The 24201-nt window shown below is 47.0% G+C and overlaps 1 protein-coding gene and 1 pseudogene across 1 annotated transcript; both read right to left on the bottom strand.

Annotated features, from left to right (window-relative positions):
* Nucleotides 1–9137: 9137 nt before the first annotated feature.
* On the bottom strand, nucleotides 9138–9669 carry LOC133920799 (plasma membrane ATPase 2-like; annotated as a pseudogene).
* Nucleotides 9670–15762: 6093 nt separating this feature from the next.
* Nucleotides 15763–17647, bottom strand: LOC133921231 (uncharacterized protein At3g28850-like). The gene has a single exon (XM_062366029.1). The coding sequence runs from the start codon at nucleotides 17029–17031 to the stop codon at nucleotides 15907–15909; it is 1125 nt and encodes a 374-aa protein (XP_062222013.1). The 5' UTR covers nucleotides 17032–17647; the 3' UTR covers nucleotides 15763–15906.
* Nucleotides 17648–24201: the final 6554 nt, after the last annotated feature.

Genomic DNA, 24201 nt, shown 5'->3' with positions numbered 1-24201 from the left:
AGCCCCCACGTGAACGGGGAGCCAATTGATTTTTTCCGTACCAAAAAATATTTTATTTATTTGTAACTCTAATCCACAGTTATTAACTTAATTGTTCTCATTCCATTAAGTTAATATTTTGAGTAGCAAATCATCACTTTATTCCGCTATGGGGCGAAAGGACGCTTGCACTTGCAGTTGCGTTTTGACGCGGCGGGTCACGTTGTTTTCTCCGTTTGGAGTTTGGACGGTCAGCCACGCACATTTTACATGAACTTTTCTCCGCTGCCAATAAACGTACTCCATCTGTCTTGTGTCCAATAAAAAAATTGCAATTGAAAGAAACCCGCAGCTGTAATAAGGATTTTTAATTGATTGTTTGAAATTAAAATGTTCTGTCCGGGTCTCTATCACAAGGGACGCGGGTAATCACAGAGCCATTGATTTATTCAACTTCGGTTTGCCGCTGCATTGTAGCGCTCCTGTTCAAGAGTGTCGACTTTGAATTTTTTTTAATAATGGAAAAATATTATCTTAGTCTCATCAAAAAATACATATAACAGTTCATTATTACACGATCAGAGCCAAATACATCACATCATAAAGCAATAAAAAATCTCTTCAACACCAAACCAAACAAACACAACTTTCAAGCATAGATTCTATTATTAAACTTTTACTCATATTTTACGAAGATTCTTATCACCGTTGACTTCAAAACACGGCATGCAACTTTTACGTGGTAATGTTCTTTCTCATTTTACAATAAATTTTAAAGTTTTGTGTAATGGGTGACTTGAAGATAATCTCTGCATAGGAGAATCAACTTATCATTATTTATGGTGCTATTGTGCTGTAGCTTTGCCTATACAACTTTTTCTGTTTGATTTGGGATGTGTATCTTTCTATCTTGATGGTATCAATGTCAAGTAGTATATACGCCAAATAAACACATGCTAACTTCAAGCCGCCACGCTTAGCCGTGGTTATGTCCCTAATTCTACGGTGACTACGAAGGCCATATTTTCACACACACAAAAAACTACTACGGCCATATTTCATACACAGGAGTTGCATAAGTTTTTTTTCTTAGCAGCAATTTCATAAGTTTTCTCCAGGAATTACATTTTTCAAGTGAAATCCGCACGTCCTAAAATAGAGTAACGAAGTTTATTGTGCTGCTCTAAAAGGAAGTGTTGGTTGAGCAACGAGATTTGCCCTGTTTGAACGGTTGTTGGACCGACACTGTAGTTGGATCAAGCACGTAGTGCAGTTGGCATCCTTCTTTTATTTGCATCTGCTTCTCTCTAGCTCTTCTTTTATTTTTTCTCTTTGAAGCATCGGAAACACTTTGATTGCTCAGATTCTTTTTTTTTCTTTTTCTTTTTGCGGCGGGGAAGGTCACATTCCAGAGTTCGTTCTCTGCACGCACGCTCTGAGCTGTACTTCTTTTGGCAAGGCGTGTTGTATTTTACGTTTTGAATACAACGCGGTTTACATTTCATCACTATTTTTTATTATAATATATCTATAAAATTTAATAAATTTATAAGTTAGAAAAGTATTATTCAAGTTAAATCTACACATATAATTTTTATGTTTTTAAACTAAATATTTTAAAATTATTGGTAGTTAAAATTTAATTTTTTAATCAAATCTTATCTAAAACATAAAATATTTGTGACCGGACGAAGAGATTCATCTATCTCGTCGGTCTCTTTTTCTTTTTATTGATCTCAAAACTTTCCGTTTCCTTTTAAAAAGCAAAAGGTCTTGCCTGCAACATTTTGTGTCAGTTGTTTCACCGCTGGAAACAATTAGACCGCATTTAGCCGTCCACCCGAGTCTAATCCATGGACATCAGACGGGTCGTTCTACATGGGCTGGCACGTGTAGCCAAGGCGACCATACCCGGGCACCTTGCAACGGCCAGTGTGTCGTGTGGAGGAGCGCCGTGTCCGCATGGCCTTTTTTTCCGGCGGTGCACGACACGACTCTTGTGCGTAAATCTTATCGAGCCGTGACTTGGGAACCTGCTAATCCGCGCACACGCGCACGCGCACGCGCACGCGCTAGCAAGTGAACACGTGCATGATCTGACAGGTGGGGCGCGACTTGGCAAGTAGCGCTGGCGCGTAGAAAAGGAATTTTTTCACGTGACTGTTCCAACCTTTTGCTCTCTCTGAATATCGCTATATCTATTCTATTAAATGGTAGCATCGTTTTCCCTAGAAGACTGGGGAATAGTTAGGCAAGGAAAAAAGAACGGGACGCACACCATCCCATTTGTAAAAAAATCTTGGTATTTTGGTTTATAATTAGCCTCACTTTTAGTTTCATCTGTGTTTAGGTACCCTCTCGCTCGTTGCTTACTTACTTCGGATGGAAATAATAACAGGGCCAAAGTATTTCATCACAATTAGCGAAGCCCTAGGCTATAAGTTAGGCAAACCCTATAATTTGATGGCAAGAGGATAACAAGTTAAAAAATATAATTTGATGGCAAACCCTATAATTTGATGGCTATAAGTTAGGCAAACCCTATAAATCTAGAGTTTCTCAGTTCTGGAAAGGTTTGAGTGCTATTAAAAAATATACAGCCTTGGATCTGGTCTATATTTTAGAGGATGGAAAGAAAATCAGATTTTGGCTTGATGTTTGGTTGGACTCATGTCCTTAAGATCAAATTTGAGAGACTTTTCAACATCTGTTTCCAACAAGATGCAACATTATGTCAGGATCTTGGTCAGGGTTCCACTAATCTCACTTTTAGAAGATCATTTGTCCCTCAGGAGGTGAAAGAATGGGAGATATTATTGTCTGTCACTAGTAGTATTAATCTGTCTGATGAACAAGATTCTGTCATTTGGGCCTTGGACAAAACTGGGAAATTCAGTACCTCTTCTCTGTATAAGCATATTATTTTCACAGGAGTTAGAGATGAGAAGATGATGGAGATCTAGGAGTGTTATCTACCTCTAAAGATTAAGATCTTCTTATGGTCCCTTCACAAAAATAGGATCTCCTCTGCTGATCAGTTAATTATCAAATGGTGGAAGGGTGGTGAATATTACAAACTTTATGGTGTTAAAGAGACTGCAGACCACGTAATGTTCCAATGCCCTACTGCTCAGTTTGTTTGGTGTGTTTGCCGTGATGCCTTTCATTGGCTTCATTTGCCAGATTATCTGATGCTTTTTAGAGTTACTCCTTGATGTTAGAAGTTATAAAGCTAATTTGCTTCTTATGTTTCTTCTTGGATCTATTTGTTGGACTCTTTGGCTAACTCGAAACGATTTTATTTTCCAAAACAAGATTTGCGTTTCCCCTCAGGCGATCATATACAGGGTGATTTCGTTCATGAGGAGGTGGAGGGTGCTGACTAAAGCGGGCGATCGGATCCATCTGGATGACATAGTGCAAAAACTCAAGATGGAGGTGGACGATATTCAACAGCAACTTTTGTTAACTTGGATCCCTACTGGGATTGGATAGTGCTTTTTCTGGTAGCATAATTGTCTAAGTTATTTCTGTCTAAAGACTGATCGGTAGCCCTTGTCGTAAGTTGTTTGAGTTGTTTCTTTGTGGAGCTGGCTGATAGAAGTGGTTCACACTGGATATTTTTGCTTTTCTGTAAGCAAGATTAATGTTCTGGACTCTATTTTGCTTTCTATAAAGCAGGACCAAGCCTTTGGTTTAAGAGGATAATAAGTTAGGCAAATGCTTCTAACAAGCAAGAACACAGAAGCTCCCGGTAGGGAATATGGAAGCTAATTGTTTTGCTATCCAAATAAAGTCATATTGTTGCAACCATTCCACCCCTCCGCCAAATAAAGTTCAATTGGAGCACCCCTTAATATGATTCGAGATAAACATATTGTTACTAGCTAAATATTAATTGAGAGTGGACACAAGAAAAAGAAAGAAAGAGATGCCATTTGCTAAAATAGTACTGATAGAAACATCAAAATGTATGTGTAAACCCATCGGTTTTTCCGAGAACAAAATAATCGAGATGTTGGAAAAAGCACTTCTCCTTTTCTTTTCACTTTCGGTAGCCTTATGATTTGTACGGTGACCCACAACTTACTCGAACGGGAAAATTAAATAAGCTCAGGGTTGTGATTGATGGAAGCCATATTATAATTTGCAAAAGCCGAATACATTGTCCAGTTTATGACGATGACAGATTAAATAAAAGCTTGAACACGACTTACCACCCTCCCAAAACAAAATTTGGTTCTTCCCCGACGTGATCTTCATCATTTCTTGTGTTTGTTTGACATCTACCAAAATTTCTTTAAGACAAATTGATGTATGCTCTGAGTTGGTGATTTGTCATCATAGACGTGTTGGATGACCAAATTTTTATCAATGTGGATTTCTTTAGATATATTATCATGGGGATGGAAGAATAACAGGTCTATTGATTCTTTGACGCCAACAAGACAGCTTGCCAATGCTCATTCTGATTTAATAGAGGGTCAAATTATATATGTGGCTTTGTTTTTTAGTTGACCAGCGCGTATCTTAATTCGGAGGACGAAAAATTAGGTCCAAATCAGTTTTTATGTTGCCGTCAGCCAATTGTCAATTCTGACTTTTATTTGATTCATATAAGATATGTGCACGACAGTGTTGAAGATTGACCCAACTGAAACTAGTTCGGGTCAAAGAGAAGAATGCTTTCACTACCCATAAAAGAATAGAGAAGTGTGCGTTAGAAGCATATAGATTGTTGAGAGGCCAAAAGGTGATACCTAAGAAATTGAAAAATCTTGTTTTTAATTAAATAGCTATCAATGATGACTTTAATATTTATACATTGAAAATTAATAATAAGAAATATAAATGTAACTAATTATAACTATACAAACTCTTAAAGTATTTTGATAGAAAATCTGCCAGTATAATTTTGATTTTGCTTAAGCGAATATTTCAAAATTGTTCTTAGTCAAAATGTGAATAGAGAGTTAGTGGGGAAAATTGTTTCGACCGGATAGAGTATTACAAGTTTATGCTATTGTGTACTATAAATACTATAAACCAACATATATGACGTTGTATTATTGTTTACATTCACTCAGTTTACATTGAAATTTGATGCTAACAAAAAAATTTAGTTTTTAATATGGTGTGCACCGGCTCACGTTAAGAGCCAGACCGCGTCCCTACTACACAGTGGAGCAGTTGTCCCCGCTACCGACGGCTAATTCAGTAGCAGGAGCGTGGTTCAACTACGGGCGCCTCTGCTGATAAATTATGTCTTATCTAAAATTTTGGGCACAATCTGTCTCTGCTCACATTGTAGATTCTTTCACACCATTGCCCTTTTCTTTATAAGTGATAAGTAACAGTAAAACATTCCTGCCAATTAATTAACATAATGTAGCCTCGTGTTCCCATATTCCAATTTTCACCACAGCACCAAGATGCGTACAGGGCTACAACTCTTTACATTTGACATTTTCTACCGCATCCTCTGTAGTAACGCAGAGAAGCACTATTTTAATAAGTATTTGCGATTTTGTGTCTTGTGCTACAGTAACGACCAGTGATGTGCACCACGAAGCTCAAAACAAGTCACCATACTATACTACCTTACCGTTTTGTAGTCGAACAAAGGCAGGAGGCATCAATTCTCAACATGTCAAATATATGGATTGCTCGTTAAATATAGGTAACACAAAACCTTAGGGCAAGTATATTAGTACACTCAGCCACCTTATAGGTGGTTTAATGTAATAACATGTTGGATTTTAGCTGATGTAGAGGAGAGAGATATAGGTGAAAGAAAGATGGTTGTTTTACGAAGTAACGGTCTAAAGCTAAAATTTAGGATTATGAGACTACTCTCAAATATATCACTGTATGAATTGTTACTATCAACTCACAAAAGTTTATTTCTTCCATGTGCAAATTAAGTAATTGTGTAAGCACTATAATACAACTTAAAAGACAACCCATTGTGTTATGTGTTAAAACATCTCAATATTACATTTCAAAGAAATTTTACGGTGCTTGAAAGTCATCATAGCCGTCCATTTAGACAAATTGAACGGCTAAGAAGGTGGAGTTACCTATTGAAAGGTACTTTAAGTTACAGGCCGATACCAAAAGGCGTGAATCAGATACCAAGTTGAAGAATAAGTCACAAGGTAAATTAGTAATTTTGTTATCAAGATCCAATTAGACACAGGGGCAGTTTAGTAATAGCACATCTATGGGTATATCGACCTATTTCGTTCTCGGTCCGTGTCCGTGTCGTTTCAACAGGTAGCTCCAGATCCAGATCGGCACGTCACGCCGCCGGTCGCTGCTGCCGCTACGTACGCCGCCTCCTCCACCTCCACCTCCTCTTCCGTTCCTTCTCCGAGCCCCTTCTTAGCCCCCCACTGCCCCGCCGCCTCAGTTCTTGGATGGCCATGGACAAGGGCGCGCTGGTGTCGGGATAGGGGATTGGCGTAGGCGTCGGCTCGTTCGCAAGCCTACACGCGTACGGGCGTGCGCTGGCACAAACGCCATGATGGAAGAGACAATCGTCAGCCGGAGCACTCGAGCAGGACGAGAACTTGATGCCTCGATGCAGATCGATTTGGAGATGAGGAAGACTGGCGGTAGAAGAGACAGAGAGGTCAGATCAATGCTACGAGGGATTAATTAGCTAAACAATCAATTACTAAATTGTCCTTCTTTACACCAAATAATGTTCCTAAAGTGCCCTTATCAAGATCAACCGTTAAAACATTTTGGAGGGAAAGTAACTTAAGGTCCTCCAAGCACCGTAACAAATCTCTTATAATGCATGAGATGACCTATAAAACGACACCAATATACTTGCTCTTACCGTTTACCATAAACATGTGTAGCCAAAAAAGGTAAGAGATATCTATTAATATTTCTTTCAAAAATATTATGCATATTTCTTTTTTAAAAAGTCAAACTTTATACACTTGAATAATATTTAATCAAATTATAAAAATATCTAGTGTATAAAAATTATACAACTAGGTTCATAATTCAAAATGATTTTACACTATATATATTTTGTAGCTATATATTATATATTTTATAATAAAATCTTAATCAAAATTTAACTTTGAAAGTCGAGTCTAAAAACATACGTCTACTATTTTTGAATAGATATAATATATTTATCGCTTGTTAAATGCTATTGCATTCTTCCGTCCTTGCCGTCTCAATGTCGCTCTCGTAATGATAGAGCCCGAACAGGAAAATCACCCGAGCGCAAGTAGCTCGGCAATGATTCGCGACGCGGCAGCTTTACCTCCCCTCTTCTCATTGCCCTCGTGCTGCCTCCAACGCCCTTTTCCGTTGATTCCACACGTTTCTTTTTAGCCAATTCAAGAGCGTATCTCCATGTCCCTCCTCAAACCATACGACTGCGATGTCTCGTTGAACGTCGGCTTGTCTTGTGCGATCGTACCGTCGCGATGTATCTACACCTGTACCACCATACGTACGCCATCGTTCCAAGTTTGAATTCAGCACTCAGGTGTCGCGCATGCCGGTTGAAGTTGAACTACGACCCGTTCAACCGTGACGGGCGTGGCCAGCCGGCAACACGATAAAGATCGGAGTGCCGTCTTCCATCACCGCCTAGTTGGCCGGTCCAATTGCCAAGCGTGAAAAGCCTAGCTCCATCAGTAGGCCTACACGGCAGTACCGATCTGCTCCGTCGAACTCTCCTGATATCGCAGCCGTACTACCTGGATACGACACGTACTGACCACCCAGGACCAGAGGCGAACACGCAACGCCCTCTGCGGAAGTGCGAATTCCGACACGACGAGCCAACCAATCGGCTCGCCATGCACGCCGCACCAGTCGCCGCCACCACGAAGGCAGGTAGGTAAGCGGCGGCTCGTTCAACGGCAGCGAGCGGAACGGACGCGCGCGCGGGAGAAGGCGCGGACAGAGCGCAAACGTCCCTTTCTTCCTCCCGTACGCGCGTCGCGGGCTCGGCCGCCCCGGTGCGGGCCGTGGAAAATTAGCCGGACGGCAGCGCGTTGACGCAAATGGGGAGAGCACTAGGGGAGGCTGGGGAGGAGTAGCGATCAACCAGCGCGCGTCCAGCGGGCAGCGGCACATGCGCGGTTCGCAGCGCGCGAGCGGCGAGATCGAGTCCGGTCGTCCGCGTCGCGCTGCTACTCGCTGGCCAACGCGGTCACCGAAAATACAACTCGGTAATGTGATAGATGCTATCTATCTCGATAGTCTATCTCTCTTATCTATTTATTATTTTTTTAATATCTTAAAAAACTCTTTAAATAGTTCTCTATAGTTAAATATAAAATTTTTGACATAAAACACATCTCCAACAGCCTCTCTATCTCACTCTCTATTCTTAAAGAGCACTAAAAATACCTCTTTCGCTCTCCACTTTTGAGGAACGCCTTTTGATTCCCAACACGCTATCCCGCCCCACGGGCCCACCCCTCTCCAAATACTTCGTCGTCGTCCTCTCGTCATTGTCGTTGGTTCACCGTATCACCGGCGGTGGGCCTCGCCCTCGGTCTCTCCATTGCGTGCGGCGACGAGCGCTCCCCGTCCTCCCAGCTGAACCATGTGTCGGATCTCATGGAGGCGGCGACGTACCCCAACTTTAGAGCCGCCGCCGCCTTCTTCCAGTCGCCCAACAACCTTTCCCTCACACTCCGCTGCCCTTTCAGTCACTTCTTTGGCACCTTCGCCGTCACAAAAGCCCTGCCCGGTCGCCACGAAAGCGAAGGAGCCCACCCGCGCCTGTCCTCCTCCACCTACGGTTCTGGTCATCGCAAGCGGTCAGCAGTAGAAGCTCGATTCGGCTACATGAGTAGTGGGATGATGTGATTTGAAGACGAGCGGTAGTGTAGTGGCTCGATCTGGCGACGAGCAATAGCGGTTCGATTCAGTGATGAGTGGCGGCGGCTTGATTCGGTGATGAGCGGCGGTGGCTCGATTCGGCGACGAGCAGCCGGGCGATGCTATTCAGCAAAGAGGGCAGCTCGATTCGGTGATAAGCGATGAGCAGCAGCTCGATTTGAGAACCAAGTGATGAGTTGTTTGTTCTTGTTCTAGTTTTTTCCCCCGAAATTTTTCTTCCTGTTCATCTTCTTGAAGGAGCAGCAATGGCTAATGACGAGTTGAAGACGTGATTAGCATCGATCCGCCAGCACGATGTCCGACGCGCTTCAAGCCACGTCTGTCACGTCATCCACGACGATGCCGATGTCGGCCTTCTTTAGCGTCGACATGTCATTCACACCGTCGCCGGTCATGACACATATGTGCTTCTGGTCCTGCAGCTGCTTCACAATCTCATACTTGTGCTCATGGAACACCCCCAGCGAAGCCGTCGGCCTTCTCGATGAGCTCATCGACTGAGAGGCCGCCCATCTCGTTGGACTTATCGCTAAGAAGGCTGGTGGAGGGGTACATGTTGCTGCCCATGCCGAGGCGGCGGTCGCCGGTGATCTTCTTGACATTGACGCCGAGGTGGAGAGCCCGATGTATGGTCTCCGTACTGTCGTGCCTCGGCGGGTCAAATAGTGGTAGGAAGCCAATGAACTGCTATGGGTCATCGGCGCTCTCCTTGCTCTTCTGCGACACGTGCTGGTACGACACGTCGAGTGAAGAGAGAAGGGGGATAGAGAAAGAGAAAGGAGAGAGATGATATGTGAGGTCCATCCGTTGGTAACACAGGAAAGAAAATATAGAGAATGAATATTGAGAGTATGTTGACGAATAAATAAATTTAGAGAGAGAATATTACTAGAAAAGCTTCCTATACTTAGAATATAGATGATAAGTTTTAATGAATCTATAAGAGATACGCTTACCTCACGGTTTTTCATTTAATCCTCTAACACGAATTCCAACCCAAATAGTTCATGCATACCATATTGTAAAATTTTCTCTTCCATGCGGTCACGCCTCTCGTTGCCTTTTGGGCTCTTTTTTCTTTCCCCCTTTGCCTTCTAGCGCGCCCCCTTTCTTTTCCCGATCTATACTAGAAGGGGATGGTTAACCAAAGTGGAGGGCCCGCGCTCGACGCCAACCTACCCAACTTGATGGACTGGGACAGGCGCATGCCGTATTTTCACTCACCGATTGGGCCAATCACTCGCCACGAAATTTTCTTCCCCATACACTTAGTCAATCACGTAGGGGAAAGGAAACTGATCCATGCCCTCACTGAACGTTAGTAAAAGAAATCTTTCTGCGCCATCTGAATTTGTTCTCGATCGCTCAACGAGATGTGCGTGTTTACTGTTGCTGTTTCTCGTACTGTATTGCGACGCTGCAAACAGAAGGGAAGAAAGGGCAATGGAGCAGCTAGACATCGTGAAAACTGAAAGGAAGGCGCTTTGCGATTGGAAAGCTCCGGCACTTGTGGTTCGTTCGTTCTTTAAGCAAGTAAAGAAAAGCTCCCTGATCTCTTAGCCACTTGCGCTGTTGCACAGCCCCAAAGCCTTTCCTTGACAACGAGCGATGCCTGCATCGCATTCCCTGCACTTCTCCAATACCGGCCGGCCACCTTGCCTTTTCATCTCTGCGCTCGCGTCGGATTGGGTTTGGACTCCTACTAGGCTACTCCTAACTCTCTACCTTTTGTTTGTTCCGGAGCCTTAGCTCTCGCGCGCGTGAACCGATCGAGATCACACGGCCATGCAATGCACGTCCACTAACGCGACTGCCATAATCAATGGAGGTTAACGTCCCATCTCACTCTATCTGATCTCCCTCACTCTGTGTGCTTGGAAAGAAAAGGATAAGAGAGTGACCGGGGCAGTTAGCGTTCCACGAACACCAGCGGCCAGCACCGAGGTGACAAGCATAAACAGACAAGGTGGGTGCTTTACACGCGTAGCATGCCCGCTCGGTGGTCGCAGAGGTGTTTGTTTTTGCAGGTTGCAAAATGGAGACCACCAATGAGAAGTTACTTTGGAACAGCAAGCAACTGATGAACCAACCAATGGCTCTTCTAGATAAGCTAACCGCCCATGCACACATGCCTCTTTCCCCCCTCTATTTTTCCTCTGTGTTACAGCATGTGCTAGATGTTTTGCTCTGCTCTTGCCCTTGTGCTGTTTGATTTGTACTACTTGAGATTGGCATTTGATATGTAGAAAAAAATATTTCTTGTCCCGATTGTGCATGGAGAAATGATTACACTGGCAGACGTTTTGCCATCACGATACATGATCACATGATTACACCCACGGCACCATCCACATCCATCTCTGTCAGCGTTGTCACGTACAGCAGCTGCAGCTACAGTGCATTGCACGACAAAAGTTGCTCCCCAGCGACGAAAAGGAGCCGACCCATCGGTTGGTGTTACGTTCTCATTGCCCCATATAATTGCAGTGTCACACTGATCTAGTCTTTAAGGTCACTTCCAACAGTTATAGTTAGCTTTTTAGCTATAATACTCACGTGGCACATCCACGTTATCTAAAGATGGCACGAAAGATCATCTCTCCAGTAGGCTAGTTTTTACACGCTTTCCAACATTCACGCGTGTCCCGCATGTCAGATTAGTATAGTAATTTCTCTACCTTTTTCTCGCTCATTCTCATCCTTGCCTCGCTGTCAGCTTCGATCCGACGTCGTCGTGGTCGTCGATCGCAAGTAGGACGGGAGGAAAAACATCGTCGCTACTGACCGGATCCACAACTCAAGCCCTTTGGATTGGATCCGAGGCGTGGCGCGTCGTGTCTGCTGAGATCCATGGAGGATTGCCGAAGGTGTTGGCCTTCACCTCCCTTGCCAGCTCCAGCCATCGGCCTCCCTAGCCCCCATCGCCGATGATGCTCCTGGCGTCGCTGAGATCCGCCATCTGCACGCTCTCCATAGATGCTGCCTTATGCTCTCCCTTTAGCAGCCTGCAGGATCTGGTGGTCCTCGCTATCATCACCAATATGTGTTGCACGTCACCCAATCCCGGAAAGGGAAGTTTCGTAAGGGATGCTGACACGATGCTTATCACACCGTTTATTTGTGTTAGAGGGATATGTGAAAAATTATATAGTAAATAACATAAGTATTAAATAGAAAAGATAAACAGCTAAAATAGACCGTGAGTGCATTTTGCCTGATCCCTGAGCGCCGGTCACCACGCTCCTTGTAGGATCAAAAGTGTCGACTAGAGGAGGTGAATAGGTATCTTAATAATTTCTTGTGAAATAGATAGTCTTCTCCTATTTTTAATCACCCAACGTACCTCAAAGTTTGAGTGGAAGCAAAATACTTTGAGAGAAATCACGATGAAAAATTTCAAGTCAATATGACTCCACGGATGGAATATATAACATAGGTTCCATTCAAAACCATTCTATATATTTTTGTGCTAAAAACTTGTAACTTTAAAGATGAACAAAAAGGAGACAAGATCCCAAGCAAGTAAAATCTCTAACATGATGGTCTAGAGTCAAGAGAATTCAAGACCTCATCGTATATACATATGTATGTGAATTATAGGTCTCTAGCATCAAGAAAATCAACTTCCAAAGTATTGAAATTACAGTTCAAGAAGAAAGAAAAAAATTAACAATAAAACATCAAAAACTTGTAAACTTACCAGAGAACTAATAGAAGAAAATTAGAAGGGTAATTTAAGCATATGCAAAAACTTAAATTTTATTACTCAAATAGATCGGTCCTATTTTATACGGATTATAAAGATTTATCTCTCGAACTCTCACCTATTACAAAGGCTAAACGCTTCTCTCTCTCATGTAAAACCCTAACACAAAGCTCTCATACGGTTGGCTCAAAGGGGTGATCTCTCAACCAGCCAAATCCCTCTATTTATAGTCTATGAAACTTGACCCCTAAATTTCCTGGATTGTTCATAAAATACCACTATCTTGTAGTACATTACTATCTACCACCGAGGGTATTTTGTTCAATTTTCTCTTTTATCTATCGGACAATCGTGCGCGCATTCACAACTTAGCTTTGCTTTGACGCAAGCGTCGCGATGATACCATGTGCACTCCATCCGCCCACGGTTTTGTGACCGAAACATGAAACTGATTCGCATGCTTCTTAAGGCGTGACTCACAGCTACTTGCTTTGACCTCAAGCAAGTCTTTCTACGTTGACGCGTGTCCTCTATCTTACGATCTTGACCGTCGGCAAGTCTCTCCTGCTCATAATCCATCGGTCCGTCTTGTCACTTGTACCTGCATCCCTTCGCTTGACTTTGTCAACACGCCGCCTTTATCAATCTTTATCTCTTATCTTGCTTGATATCCACGTGTACCATTAGGATCATCCTTGCCTCCACCCGGGCTCCTTGATCGTCCGGCACTAAGCACACCGCTTAGCCCCAATCGCTCGCCCTTGACCGCCAAATTGCATCTATCACTTGCACACTATGAGATCAGTAAACATGCATCTCTAGAACCATATAACATCATCACATTTTAGTCCAAATCGAAATTAAGATGAAAAAGATCGGACGCAACAAAAATGTGAACACCGGATGGTCCGGCATTCACACCAATGCAATACAGGGCCATCCGGTGAGTACAACTCCACTGGAACCCAGTTTGCATTCCTCTCTGAAAAAATTAGTTCAGTGATCACAAATCCCAACACCAGACAATCTTGTGAACACAACATTTGCCTCAGAACTGAAGAGCTCCGGTGATGCTCTCCGGTGTTCACACGCCTATTACCGGACCATCCGATGAGTACATCTTCACTGAAACTTAGTTTTTCAACATCTATGGAAATCTTTGTCCGATGAAGCCTTCGGTGATCACCCGTGCACACACCGGACCATCCGGTGAGGTTACCGCACCAGACTTTCATATTTGCACCATTCTCTAGAAAAATTAGTGTAGTGCTCACTCTCACCCACACCAGATCTTTCGGTGAATGAATTTATCCCTGCCTCTGCACTGAAAAGCTTCGGTGCTCACAACTACCACACACCAGACTATCCAGTGAGATCAAAGACTCTCACACTAGACTATCCAGTGAGTGCATACTTTTTTACTGACACACCAATATAAACTCTAATTCTTTTTAACTTTGATTAGACAAAATCAATAATATAATATATATAACTATACATATACTTATCAATAAAAACTATACATATACTGATCACTCATCACTTAATATAAAAACAAGACATGTTTGTGGCTCCGCGGCCACCCACCCCTACCGGCGCCCTCTCATGTCGACGGCGCCGCGTGGTGATGCACGAGGACGACCGCGTGGTCTACGTTAAGGAATCTAATTGGGTCGAATTTGACAGGCTAGGATGTAGGAGCAGTAGGATCTATGAACTGGGCGCAGCCGCTTCTGTCTGGCATTATTTCAGTGCGTGAACTAACTGTGGGCTTTTCTCAGTTTGATCATTAGCAACGTGGAATTCTATATAAAAATATCAGAGAGAAAAACTAAATTATAGCAACGTGGAGAACGAACTTGATGGGCTGTCCAACATTTGGAACTCGTCAGTCTCAGGCTTTAGCCCTTTAGACCTGGCTGTCACCAATGAACCCAACCCATAGGCTGTCGTTTGGAATGGATGATGGCACCATGCAGCTGCGGCTATAGCTTTTGACGAAATGACGAGGCCGTGAAAAAAGGTTCTTGCCGTTCTCCAGCTACGACCTCCCAAAAGTGACTCGTTTGGACCGGTCTTCTCAGCCTGATTTAGGCCTTCTGAGCATGGACATGGACCTGGGCCTATCTGATTGTTAGCTGAAGTTCTTCTTGTGGCCCAAACTATAACATGAAAATAGTAAGAGTAGCCAAAACATTTTTGCTGTGAGTTTTGAGCAATGCTTCTCAGAACACGATGTTACCAAACAACAAGACGGATTGAAGCAGGGGCCTACGGAGGCCGGCAGCAGATGAGCAAATCCATTCATTCCGTCAAAGAATCTCGACGCGTTCCCATAACTTGCTGACTCACCGAACAGGAGGTTTGGCGGCACCAACCAGAGTAGCCAACCCAATCTTTCCATAGCTTCAGGGCACAAGCTACTCGCTCCTTAATTGGTGCTCCTGTACCTTGTACGGTTTAACGCTTTGCATCAGTAAAGTCGCTGCCGATTTTTTTTTATTTGTTTGAGGGGAGCGTCCTTGCCAAAATGAAAGCATCGATGCGGATGATACGGTCCTGTTTGTTTGCTTTTTGGATTGCGAATTCTGTAAATAAGCAGTTAAAAATATATATCTGGATTATGTCATAACCCAGAATCCACTTAACGTGATATTCTACAATCTATAATCTAGAGTGGAAACAAATATTACCTCAGTGCAACGTACGTATTGACAGTTGACATGTACTGGTATCGCAGATGTAGAGACCGGAGACCGCGTGCGTACTATTGGGAGCTGGGCGCTGCCGTAGCATTCGCACGCGCGGGCAGAGACGGCTTTGCACACGCCGCTGACGCATCTGTGCGCGACGAACACCGGCCACCTTGCTCCGTCACATCTTCATCCGGCTCATGCATTCACCTAGTTCAGATGGCACATCACAGGATGAGCTCATCAGAGTTTCACGGAAGTTAGCAGCAACCGAAAAAGGCCACATTACTTCCGCACCAACTCGTAGTAGCACTGTAGCATCAGAAGCATCTATAACAAGCTCGTCTCGCGTCAGCCGTGAATGTTCAATCGGCAGAACTCTTATCAAACAATGCGCTTCAAAAGCAAAAGGAGGAGAGGTGAGAACTAGCATTTCTGCTCTTTCAGAATGTGTCATGTCTTGTACACATCCAACTCCAGTGAAAACAAAACAAAACATAAATACAATCAACGTGTTATTTCATCAGTCCTAAAGTAACAGACGTATAACTTCTCTGTACAAATCTGAACTACTACAAACGAAGAACACTCCTCGGCCATCCTGCAAGACCACACTACAAATCCCACAGCAACTCTGAGATTTCACAGGGAGCAGAGAGGACACCGCACTAGCCCGTTCTCGTTGCACTCGGGGCACCGTCTGAAGCTCCCCACATCCTCGAGGAACACCTTGCAGCTGCCGGAGCACTCCTCGCACGGCACGAACCGCACGCCGCCGCAGCCGGAGCACGCCTCCAGCGCAATGCCCTTGCCGGCGGCGCTCGGCGGCGCCATCTCGCAGGCCTCCAGCGCCTTGGGCAGCTCCCCTGCCTCGTGCATTTGGCGCACTTCCTCTGCGCTGCCCAGGTGCTTGCCGTCCGCGAACACTTGCGGGAGCTTGCCCGCTGAGCCCAGCGCCGCGTGGAGTTCGTCCTTGAACCCCGCGTGCATCGACAGGTCCCGCTCGTCGACGCGCACGCCGTAGCCGTGGAGGATGGATTTCGTGGCCCAGCACTCCTCGTACGTCTTGCGGATGCCGCGGAGGCTGGTGAGGTACAGCACCACCTTCCGGGCACTATCCGGCGGGGGCGGGGGACCCGGCGGCTGCGGTGCCGCCATCTTGGTGAGCTTCGCGTCGATCCTCTGCTGGAACGCGCTGACCCGGGCGCGCACGATGCCGGGAAACTTCTGTATCTCGCGCTTGATCTTCACGCCCTCCTCCTCGATGTCCGGGCCGTCAAGCTTCTTGACGCCGTCCTCGTTGCCCGGGTTGTCCTGTGGCGGGGATAACTCATCAGGCGCCTTCCGGAACGCGGCGATGACGTCCGGATCGAACTCCGGCGATCCTGGCGCCGACTTCTCCGACCGCTCCTCGCCGTCAGCGTCGCCCTCCTCGTCCTTGTCGTCGAGGCCGTCCATGAGCTCCCACACGTTGATCACCTCAGGCTCGCGGACTGACGCCTTGGCCGGCGAGCCCAGCAATTGCCTCTGCCGCCTGACCAGCTGCTGCTTCGGCGGCGGCGTCTTCGCCGCACCAATACCGCCATCGTCGCGCCACTTCATCATCTCCTCGTCGCGGTCGAGGCTGAGCGATCCCAGCGTGGAGGACTTGAGCGCGACGGTGTGGTGCACGGTCCCGGCGACCGGCCCGGAGCAGCTCCTCGCGTATGGCGACCGGCCACCCCGGACGCCGCCGCGCAGCGCGTGCCTGGACCCCGTGCAACCCATCTAACCACGCCAATCCAGAAAATAACCACGAATTCGGCAGCACGAAGGCACTGCTCAATGGCGGCACAGAGCCTTCTTGGCTCCCTGGACCATCCCTTGACACAGACGGAGAGAGAGAGAGAGAAAGCAGCTGGACCAGGAACTGCGCAGTCGAACAGCTGCGACCAGTTCAGAGGAATAGATAGGTAGCCGGGCGCGTCGCCACCGGCCACCAATCCAAGCGTGGATGGGGTCAGTCAAATGCTGGAGGGAGACAAGGGAAGCTCGTCGGTGAGGTGGGGAGGTCGAGCTAGAGCTAACAACGGCTCGGCGAGATCTGAGGCGAGGCGAGGCTCGGTGCGACGTGAGGTGGGAGGAAACGCTTTAAGCCGTGCAAGTAACGGGGGAGCGTTTCGGGTCATGGGCGTGCGCCCGCCTTGTCCGCGCGTAAAGCGTAATGACTCGCGCGTTTCGGTTGGGAGTCGTGGGTTCGTGTCCTCGTGGAGTCCCCGGCCGAGTCAAGTGGGTGGAATGATTGCCCGCTTAGAATCTCTCATGTCAGTGCCGGCCGGGAAGCGGCTCCTGATGGCTCTGATAGATAGGCTGGAACTAACTGGGATTATCCGCATCGGTGTGAGAGATTACGGCATTGGATCGAGCAGTCGAGCGTTCCTTGAAAATTCGGGGCCAGCTCGTCCGTGCACAGGAGTTCGGGTTAGGCATTGCGCGCACAGAAGAAGATCAAATGACGTAACTGCAACCGCACTGTGACGTGTGTGATGGTTTATAAACCAACTCTGAGTGCACCTCAGACCTCACGTGAAATTACATCGAAGAAGCGCTTTATGCGTGCACATGTGTTTGGAGCAAGGATTGTGCTACGTTGTTTGATGCCGTACCTGTCAGTTCGGTACTCATCGGCAAGATTAGGTTCGTACTACGATGTCATCTCAGCGGCGAGCTGCGGTGCCGGAGCGCCTCGGGTGATGCGACTTTCATTTCTCAGGGTCCCTCTCGCAGGTTGATGTGAACCAGCGATCGACGATGTGAACTCTGCTCAGAATTTCTGTGAACTCCGTATTAAAACGCGTGATCGTCAGCTCGCGTGGTGTTAAAACTTGCAGCAGATACAGTTCATGGACCATGTCACGTCCTGCGCCTTCTATGTTTGGACTCTTGCAAGTTGAACGTTCCTGAATCCCGAATTCTGAACTTGATTTTGACGCAGGGGGCAAGTTTGCAACGGACGACGCAGCAGCCGTAGGCACCTGTCCCCGTTGATTGCTGCAACGTTGCAGCAGCTCACCCTTTCCTCTTTGTCCGTAAGAAAACTCCGCGACGGTACAGATGAAACAAAGGAGGCGTCGGTGTCAACAGGTAACGTACGTTTAGGCCAATCCGCCGGCGTCCATCGGCGACGGAAAAGATCAGAGTCTGGACCCGGAATCGGCCAATGTTTTACACAGTCCAACACACACCGCGACGTCCTTCTCATCTCATCTACCAGGCGACTACGCTCCCGCAATCTTTGAATCGCGCTGCCCCGCGATTTCACCGAGTCACCGACGCGCTGCTGTTGAGTTGGACCAACGCGAGAGCGATTCGAAGTTTGCAACCCTTTCAGGCGAGAATTTCGATTATTTTGAGACGTTGGTTGGTGGCGGTGAGTGGCGACCGGCGACTGCTGGCTGTGACGAGCAGGTGAGGATGAGTAGCGGGATTGCCGTGCCCGTGCGTTGCTTCCAGGAGAGCCGAGTTTTGGCGCGTGGGTAGCATGTCAACTCACCTGCCCTGCCCCCGCTCCATCCACTCGTCATTCTTTTAGACTGTGTTTGTTTGTTCGAATTAAATTTTGATGAGTTGTATCTTATAAGTAAGTTGAGGAAAAGTAGGTTGAGTGAAGTTATATGTGTTGAAAAGAAGAGTGTTTGATTGGTTGTATTTGAGTTCATCTGAACGGATGTAATGAGCTGATTTTTTATTTGGTTAACTGAATTGATGGTTGTATGAGTAAATGTAAGAGTTACGATTGTGATGTTTACTCATCTGAATATGATGTTATGATACTAACAAGTGAGTCTATTTGTATGTATCTATTGAGCCAGACTGAGAGCATATTTTTACATTTACTTATGCAGTCAAAAATGATAGATACAGATAACTAAGACACATTTGTTTCATAAATTATACCGCTGGTTTGTCCGAATCCGGTTCCCGTTTAGTGCATCGCACTTCTTGGGCTTTTGCATATTTTAGGGCCGACGGTCTGTTTCTGACGGCACGGAGGGCTATTTTTAACTCCCTGATTAGGAACAGGTTTGGATCTGGGATGGTTTGGTTGCATGCATGACAGATATGCTAGTCTACCGATTTGGCGCTGTTCTGTGACAGCAATGGGAGATCAGGATTGTTCTTCACAAAGCTCGTGTGTTCCCCATGTTTCTTCCTCTACAGCTCCAGCGTAGAGCTCTCCCACTGCATGAGCAAGTCATCCTTGCTCCCCCTCGGATATGCGTCCAGAACTCCAGATCCGGCCACGGTGAAAGAGAAGAGTCCGGCTTGCTGCATCGCTCGTAGGATGGGCTCCCCATCGCTCGGCCGTGGGTTGGCCATCCTGGAGACAAACTTCAGTAGCGGTGTGGCCGATACCGGCGAGAAACTCTGGAAGCAACAGGGTGGGCGATCCCGGCAAAAATCTGATTCTGCTAGATTGCTAGCCAACTATTGATTCTGTCGAACGATGGCGTGAAAAAGTCGAGCGACCAATGGGCGTTCCCGGTGAGAAACCTGGCTCTGCCAGCCGTCCTATCCAGTCGACCTGTCGTGAAAATTTTCGAGCGACCAATGAATTATGCTAAGTCCCGTTCGAGTTGTATTTATTTATTGTGTCTGAGCGACCTTATATTTTACTTAGGATGCGACTAAAGAATGCATGTGCATGCCATATAATAGCATGCACACTCTTTTTTCTGTAAAAAAAATATCTAAATATATTTTCTCTTTTCTATATTTAGTAATATCTTATATTGCGCGAATGTGATGCAAATTGCACATATTGTTTCCTTGTTCGGCTCTCCCCTATTCACCAAAGTATATAAAAGCAATTTCGTTAACAATTGCAAGTAGTCACAAATGATTCGAAAAGCAATTTAGAAACTGTCGGTGAATCAGGAACCAGGGATCTCTGAATCTCGAGGCCAGACCAATAGGTTACCACGCGGCGACCTCTCGCAGGGATGATCTCCCTAAAGTACGAGAAAACTAAGTCCCAAGAGAGAACGCTCGAAGCTATGAACAGTGGTCCCCGAGTACCTGAGTTCTCCGACGATCTGCGAAGACCAGGTGCAGGGAAGAGAGTGCTCGGGGTCATGAACAGTGCCCCCCCGAGCACTCTAATCCCCCAGCGACCAGAAAAGCCGAGTACCAGGAAGGGTGTGCTCGGGGCGACGAACAGTGGCCCCCGTGCATCTGAGTACCCCGAGGACCCAAGGAAGGTAGTTCCGGGAGAGAGTGCTTGGGGCTGCAAGCCGCGGCCTTCGAGCACTCGGTTCCCCGAGGATCTGAACAGTCAATTCCGGGAGAGAGTGCTCGGAGCCGTGAACAGTGGCCCCCGAGCACTCGGTTCCCCGATGACCAAGAGAGGGTGTTTCCGGGAGAGAGTGCTCGGGGATGCGAGCAATGACCCCCCGAGCACTCGGTTCCCCGACGGCCCAAGAAGTCCTTCGCCGGTGGCCCCCACAGGGGTCCAGCGGTGAGGTGTCAGCCAGTGAAAGGCCCGATGCTGCATTTACGAGGGTGCGTGGCCTGTCACTTCCAACTGCTCTTGCCACGCTCGGTGTCAGTCCCTGCCACATCCTGACAGAAGGGTGTGGGGACATTTAATGCGCGGGTCCCATCCCGCGTCATCCGGCGTGCCTCGGGATAGCATCGCAAGGCTCAAGGCGCCCCGCCTGCCGCCCTGCTGTGTCAGGCGAACTAGACCGGGCGGGCACGCCGGGTTGCTCTGTGGCTGCCCGGTGGGCCCGCTCCGCGGCGCCCGTTGCCAATGCCATCATGATGACCGAGACCGGGCTGGGGGCACGCTTTCAACCCCGTCGTCACTTTGCGCAACAGCCCATAATGGCAGCTTTTCCATTTATGGCGCCTTGGAACTCGTGTCTTCCCTTTCGGGGCACGCTACTGCCGGCGAGTATTTAAGAGAGCCAGTGTGCACGGACAAGAACAGATTCTAAGAGACTAATAGGCCGAATCCAAATAGATCTAGTTCTCTAACTCTCTCTCTCGGACGGGAACGAAGACCGAAGACAGAAGAACACTCAGTACCAGCACAAAAGCTGAGACCACTGAAGAACAAGGAGCCCAAAGCTCTAGGATAGACAAACATTCTTGTAACCAGCAACATCCCTGAGGGACATTCTCAGGGCATTTATAGCATCCACACAGGAGTAGGGTATTACGCTCACTGCGACCCGAACCTGTCTAAAAATCCCTCCCAGTGTATTTACTGCATTCTGCATTCGATCATTCCATCCCACCTACCATCGCATTTACACACATTTATTTCTCCCGCAAACATATTCAGAATCATCCCCCGGCCGAATCTCAAAAAGGAGTCCCCCGGATCCCTGCGATAGGAGTTCATCCTTCGACAAAAACCGTGTGAAAGCAAAATCAAATCAATCTACTACATGTTTCCAAGCAAAAATCAAAGCAATTTGTATATTTTCCTAGGTTTTTGAGAGCAAATTGCCTCAATTTACAAAAACAAATCAGTAAGACACAAAAGAGAAATTTTGTTTAATTTTACAAGCAATATGTATAACCTCATAAGCAATTTTATTTTATTTGCAAGCAAATTAATTCATACAGATTCAAAGGATAATTTTGTTTCAATTCACAAAGAAAAAAATTGTACTAACTCAGAATGGTTCATATACAAACTTAGAAAACAAATTTGTTTCAGTTTACAAGCAAATACATATGAAAAGGAGCAAGTTTGCTCCAATTTACAAATGTAAATCCATAAAAAATAGAAAGCAATTTTATATCTTTTTACAAGTAAATCCATATCAAATTCAAGATCAAATTAGTTTAAACCGAACACATCAGAGCATCTCCCACTAACTCAAAATGATGGGAAAAAAAATAAATCAGATGATACCCAACCCCACCCCAAATTTGTATTGAACAAATGAGGAGAAAACAATTTTCCTGGCCTCTTTCCATGAGCGCGGCTCCTTCAACCGATGAAATCACCCCCAAAAATCCACCACAGTCTCACTCTGGAACCTATTTAGTCCCTAATTGTGTGCACATCAGTGCATACCGGCAGCGTAGAGATGGCGAATGAAGTCAACAAGAGTGCGAGGATCCAAGGCTCATTGTGGTGGGTGTCGTTGCAGCTCTCAGAGATGACAAACCCATCCCCGTCACCGCCTTGTTATCCGAGGGGGATCCACCATCGCCGCGGACTCCATGGCCGCCGTGACGTCTCAACTTGTATGACCCCGACAAAGGGGTAGCGGCCTCCACCACCGCCATGGTGTTCTTGAGTGACCTATCCCCATTGCTTTATTGGCGCTGTCGGTGAATCAGGAACTAGGGGTCCCCGAATCCCGAGGCCAGGCCAGCAATCCGTCACGTGGCGCCATCCCGCGGGGTGAACCCTGCAAAGTAAAAAAGACTAAGTCCCGGGAGAGGGCGCTCGGGGCCACAGTCAGTGGTCCCCGAGTACCCGGGTTTCTCGATGATCTGCGAAGACTAAGTGACCGGGAAGAAAGTGATCGGGGAGGTAAACGGTGACCCCCGAGCACCCAAGTCCCCCGACGACCAGGAGAACCAAGTACCGGGAGGGGTGTGCCCGGGGCTGTGAGCAGTAGCCCCCCGGGCACCCGAGTACCCCGAGGGCCCACTAAAGGAAGTTCCGGGAGAGAGTGCTCGGGGCTGCGAGCCGCGGCCCCCGAGCACTCGGTTCCCTGAGGATCCGTACAAGCATGCCCGGGAGAGAGTGCTCGGAGAGGTGAACAGTGACCCCCGAGCACTCGGTTCCCCGACGACCCAGGAAGCCCCTCCGTCAGTGGCCCCCGCAGGGGTCCAGCGATGAGGTGTCAGCAGGTGAAAGGCCCGAGGTTGCATTTAAGAGAGTGCGTAGCCTGTCACCTCCAACTGCTCCGGCCACGCTCGGTGTCAGTTCCTGCCATATTATGGTAGAAGGGTGTGGGGACATTAAATGCACGGGTCCCATCACGTGCCATTCGGCGCGCCTTGGGATAACGTCGAGAGGCCCGAGGCGTTCCGTCTGCTGCGCTGCTGTGGCAGGAGAACAAGATAGAGCGGGCACGCTGGGCCGCTCTGCGGCTGCCCGGTGGGCCCTCTCCACGGCGCCTGTTGGCAATGCCATCATGACGACTGATGACCGGGCGCGGGGCGCGTTTTCAACCTCCGTCACTTCGCACAGTGGCTATGATGACTCCCTTTTTATTTATGGTGCCTTGGAACTCGTGCCCCCCCTTTCGGGGCACGCTACTGCCGGCGGGTATTTAAAGCGGCCGGCAGCACGGACAAAGACAAGCTGAAGTTGAAGCGCTCAGGCTGCAAAAGCCCGGCAAGCTCTGCACTATTGAAGAAGTTAAGGAAGTAGAGAAGATCGAGAAGTCTAAGAGCACCCAAAGCCAACAGATACACACAGACCGAAGAACAAGGAGCCCCAGGCTCTAGGATAGACAAATATTCTTATAACTAGCACATTCCTGAGAGATATTCTCAGGACATTTATAGCACCCACACAGGAGTAGGATGCTACGCCTCCGTGCGGCCCGAACCTGTCTAAACCCCAGTGCATTTACTTCACTCCGCACTAGATCATTCCACCTCACCAGCCATCGCATTCATATCTATTTATTTCTCCGGCAAACATATTCAGGATCATCCCCCCCGGTCGAATCTCTAAAAAGGGGTCCCTCAGGATCCCTGCGACATGAGTTAACCCTTCGACAGGCGCACAGAAAGGAACTCCTAGGGATCTAGTCCTGGAATTGGAGCGAATGAGGTGGGGATGCCCTCTAGTGCTTCATCCCGATCTATGTGAGATAGAGATAGAGAGATGAGAGAGACGGGAGGGGAAGGGGAAAGCGAAGCGTTCGCTTCTGTGCCATGACAAAAAAAATGTTGCTCTTGTCGCTCTCGTTCGCT

This window comes from Phragmites australis, chromosome 6, assembly GCF_958298935.1.
Source record: "Phragmites australis chromosome 6, lpPhrAust1.1, whole genome shotgun sequence".
NCBI classification, from domain to species: domain Eukaryota; kingdom Viridiplantae; phylum Streptophyta; class Magnoliopsida; order Poales; family Poaceae; genus Phragmites; species Phragmites australis.
The sequence above is the reverse complement of the archived record's forward strand: the minus strand, read 5'-3'. Positions and strand labels throughout refer to the sequence as shown.

Coding starts and splice junctions, on each gene's coding strand:
- LOC133921231 (XM_062366029.1), bottom strand. CDS start 17,031: ATGGGTTGCACGGGGTCCAGGCACGCGCTGCGCGGCGGCGTCCGGGGT.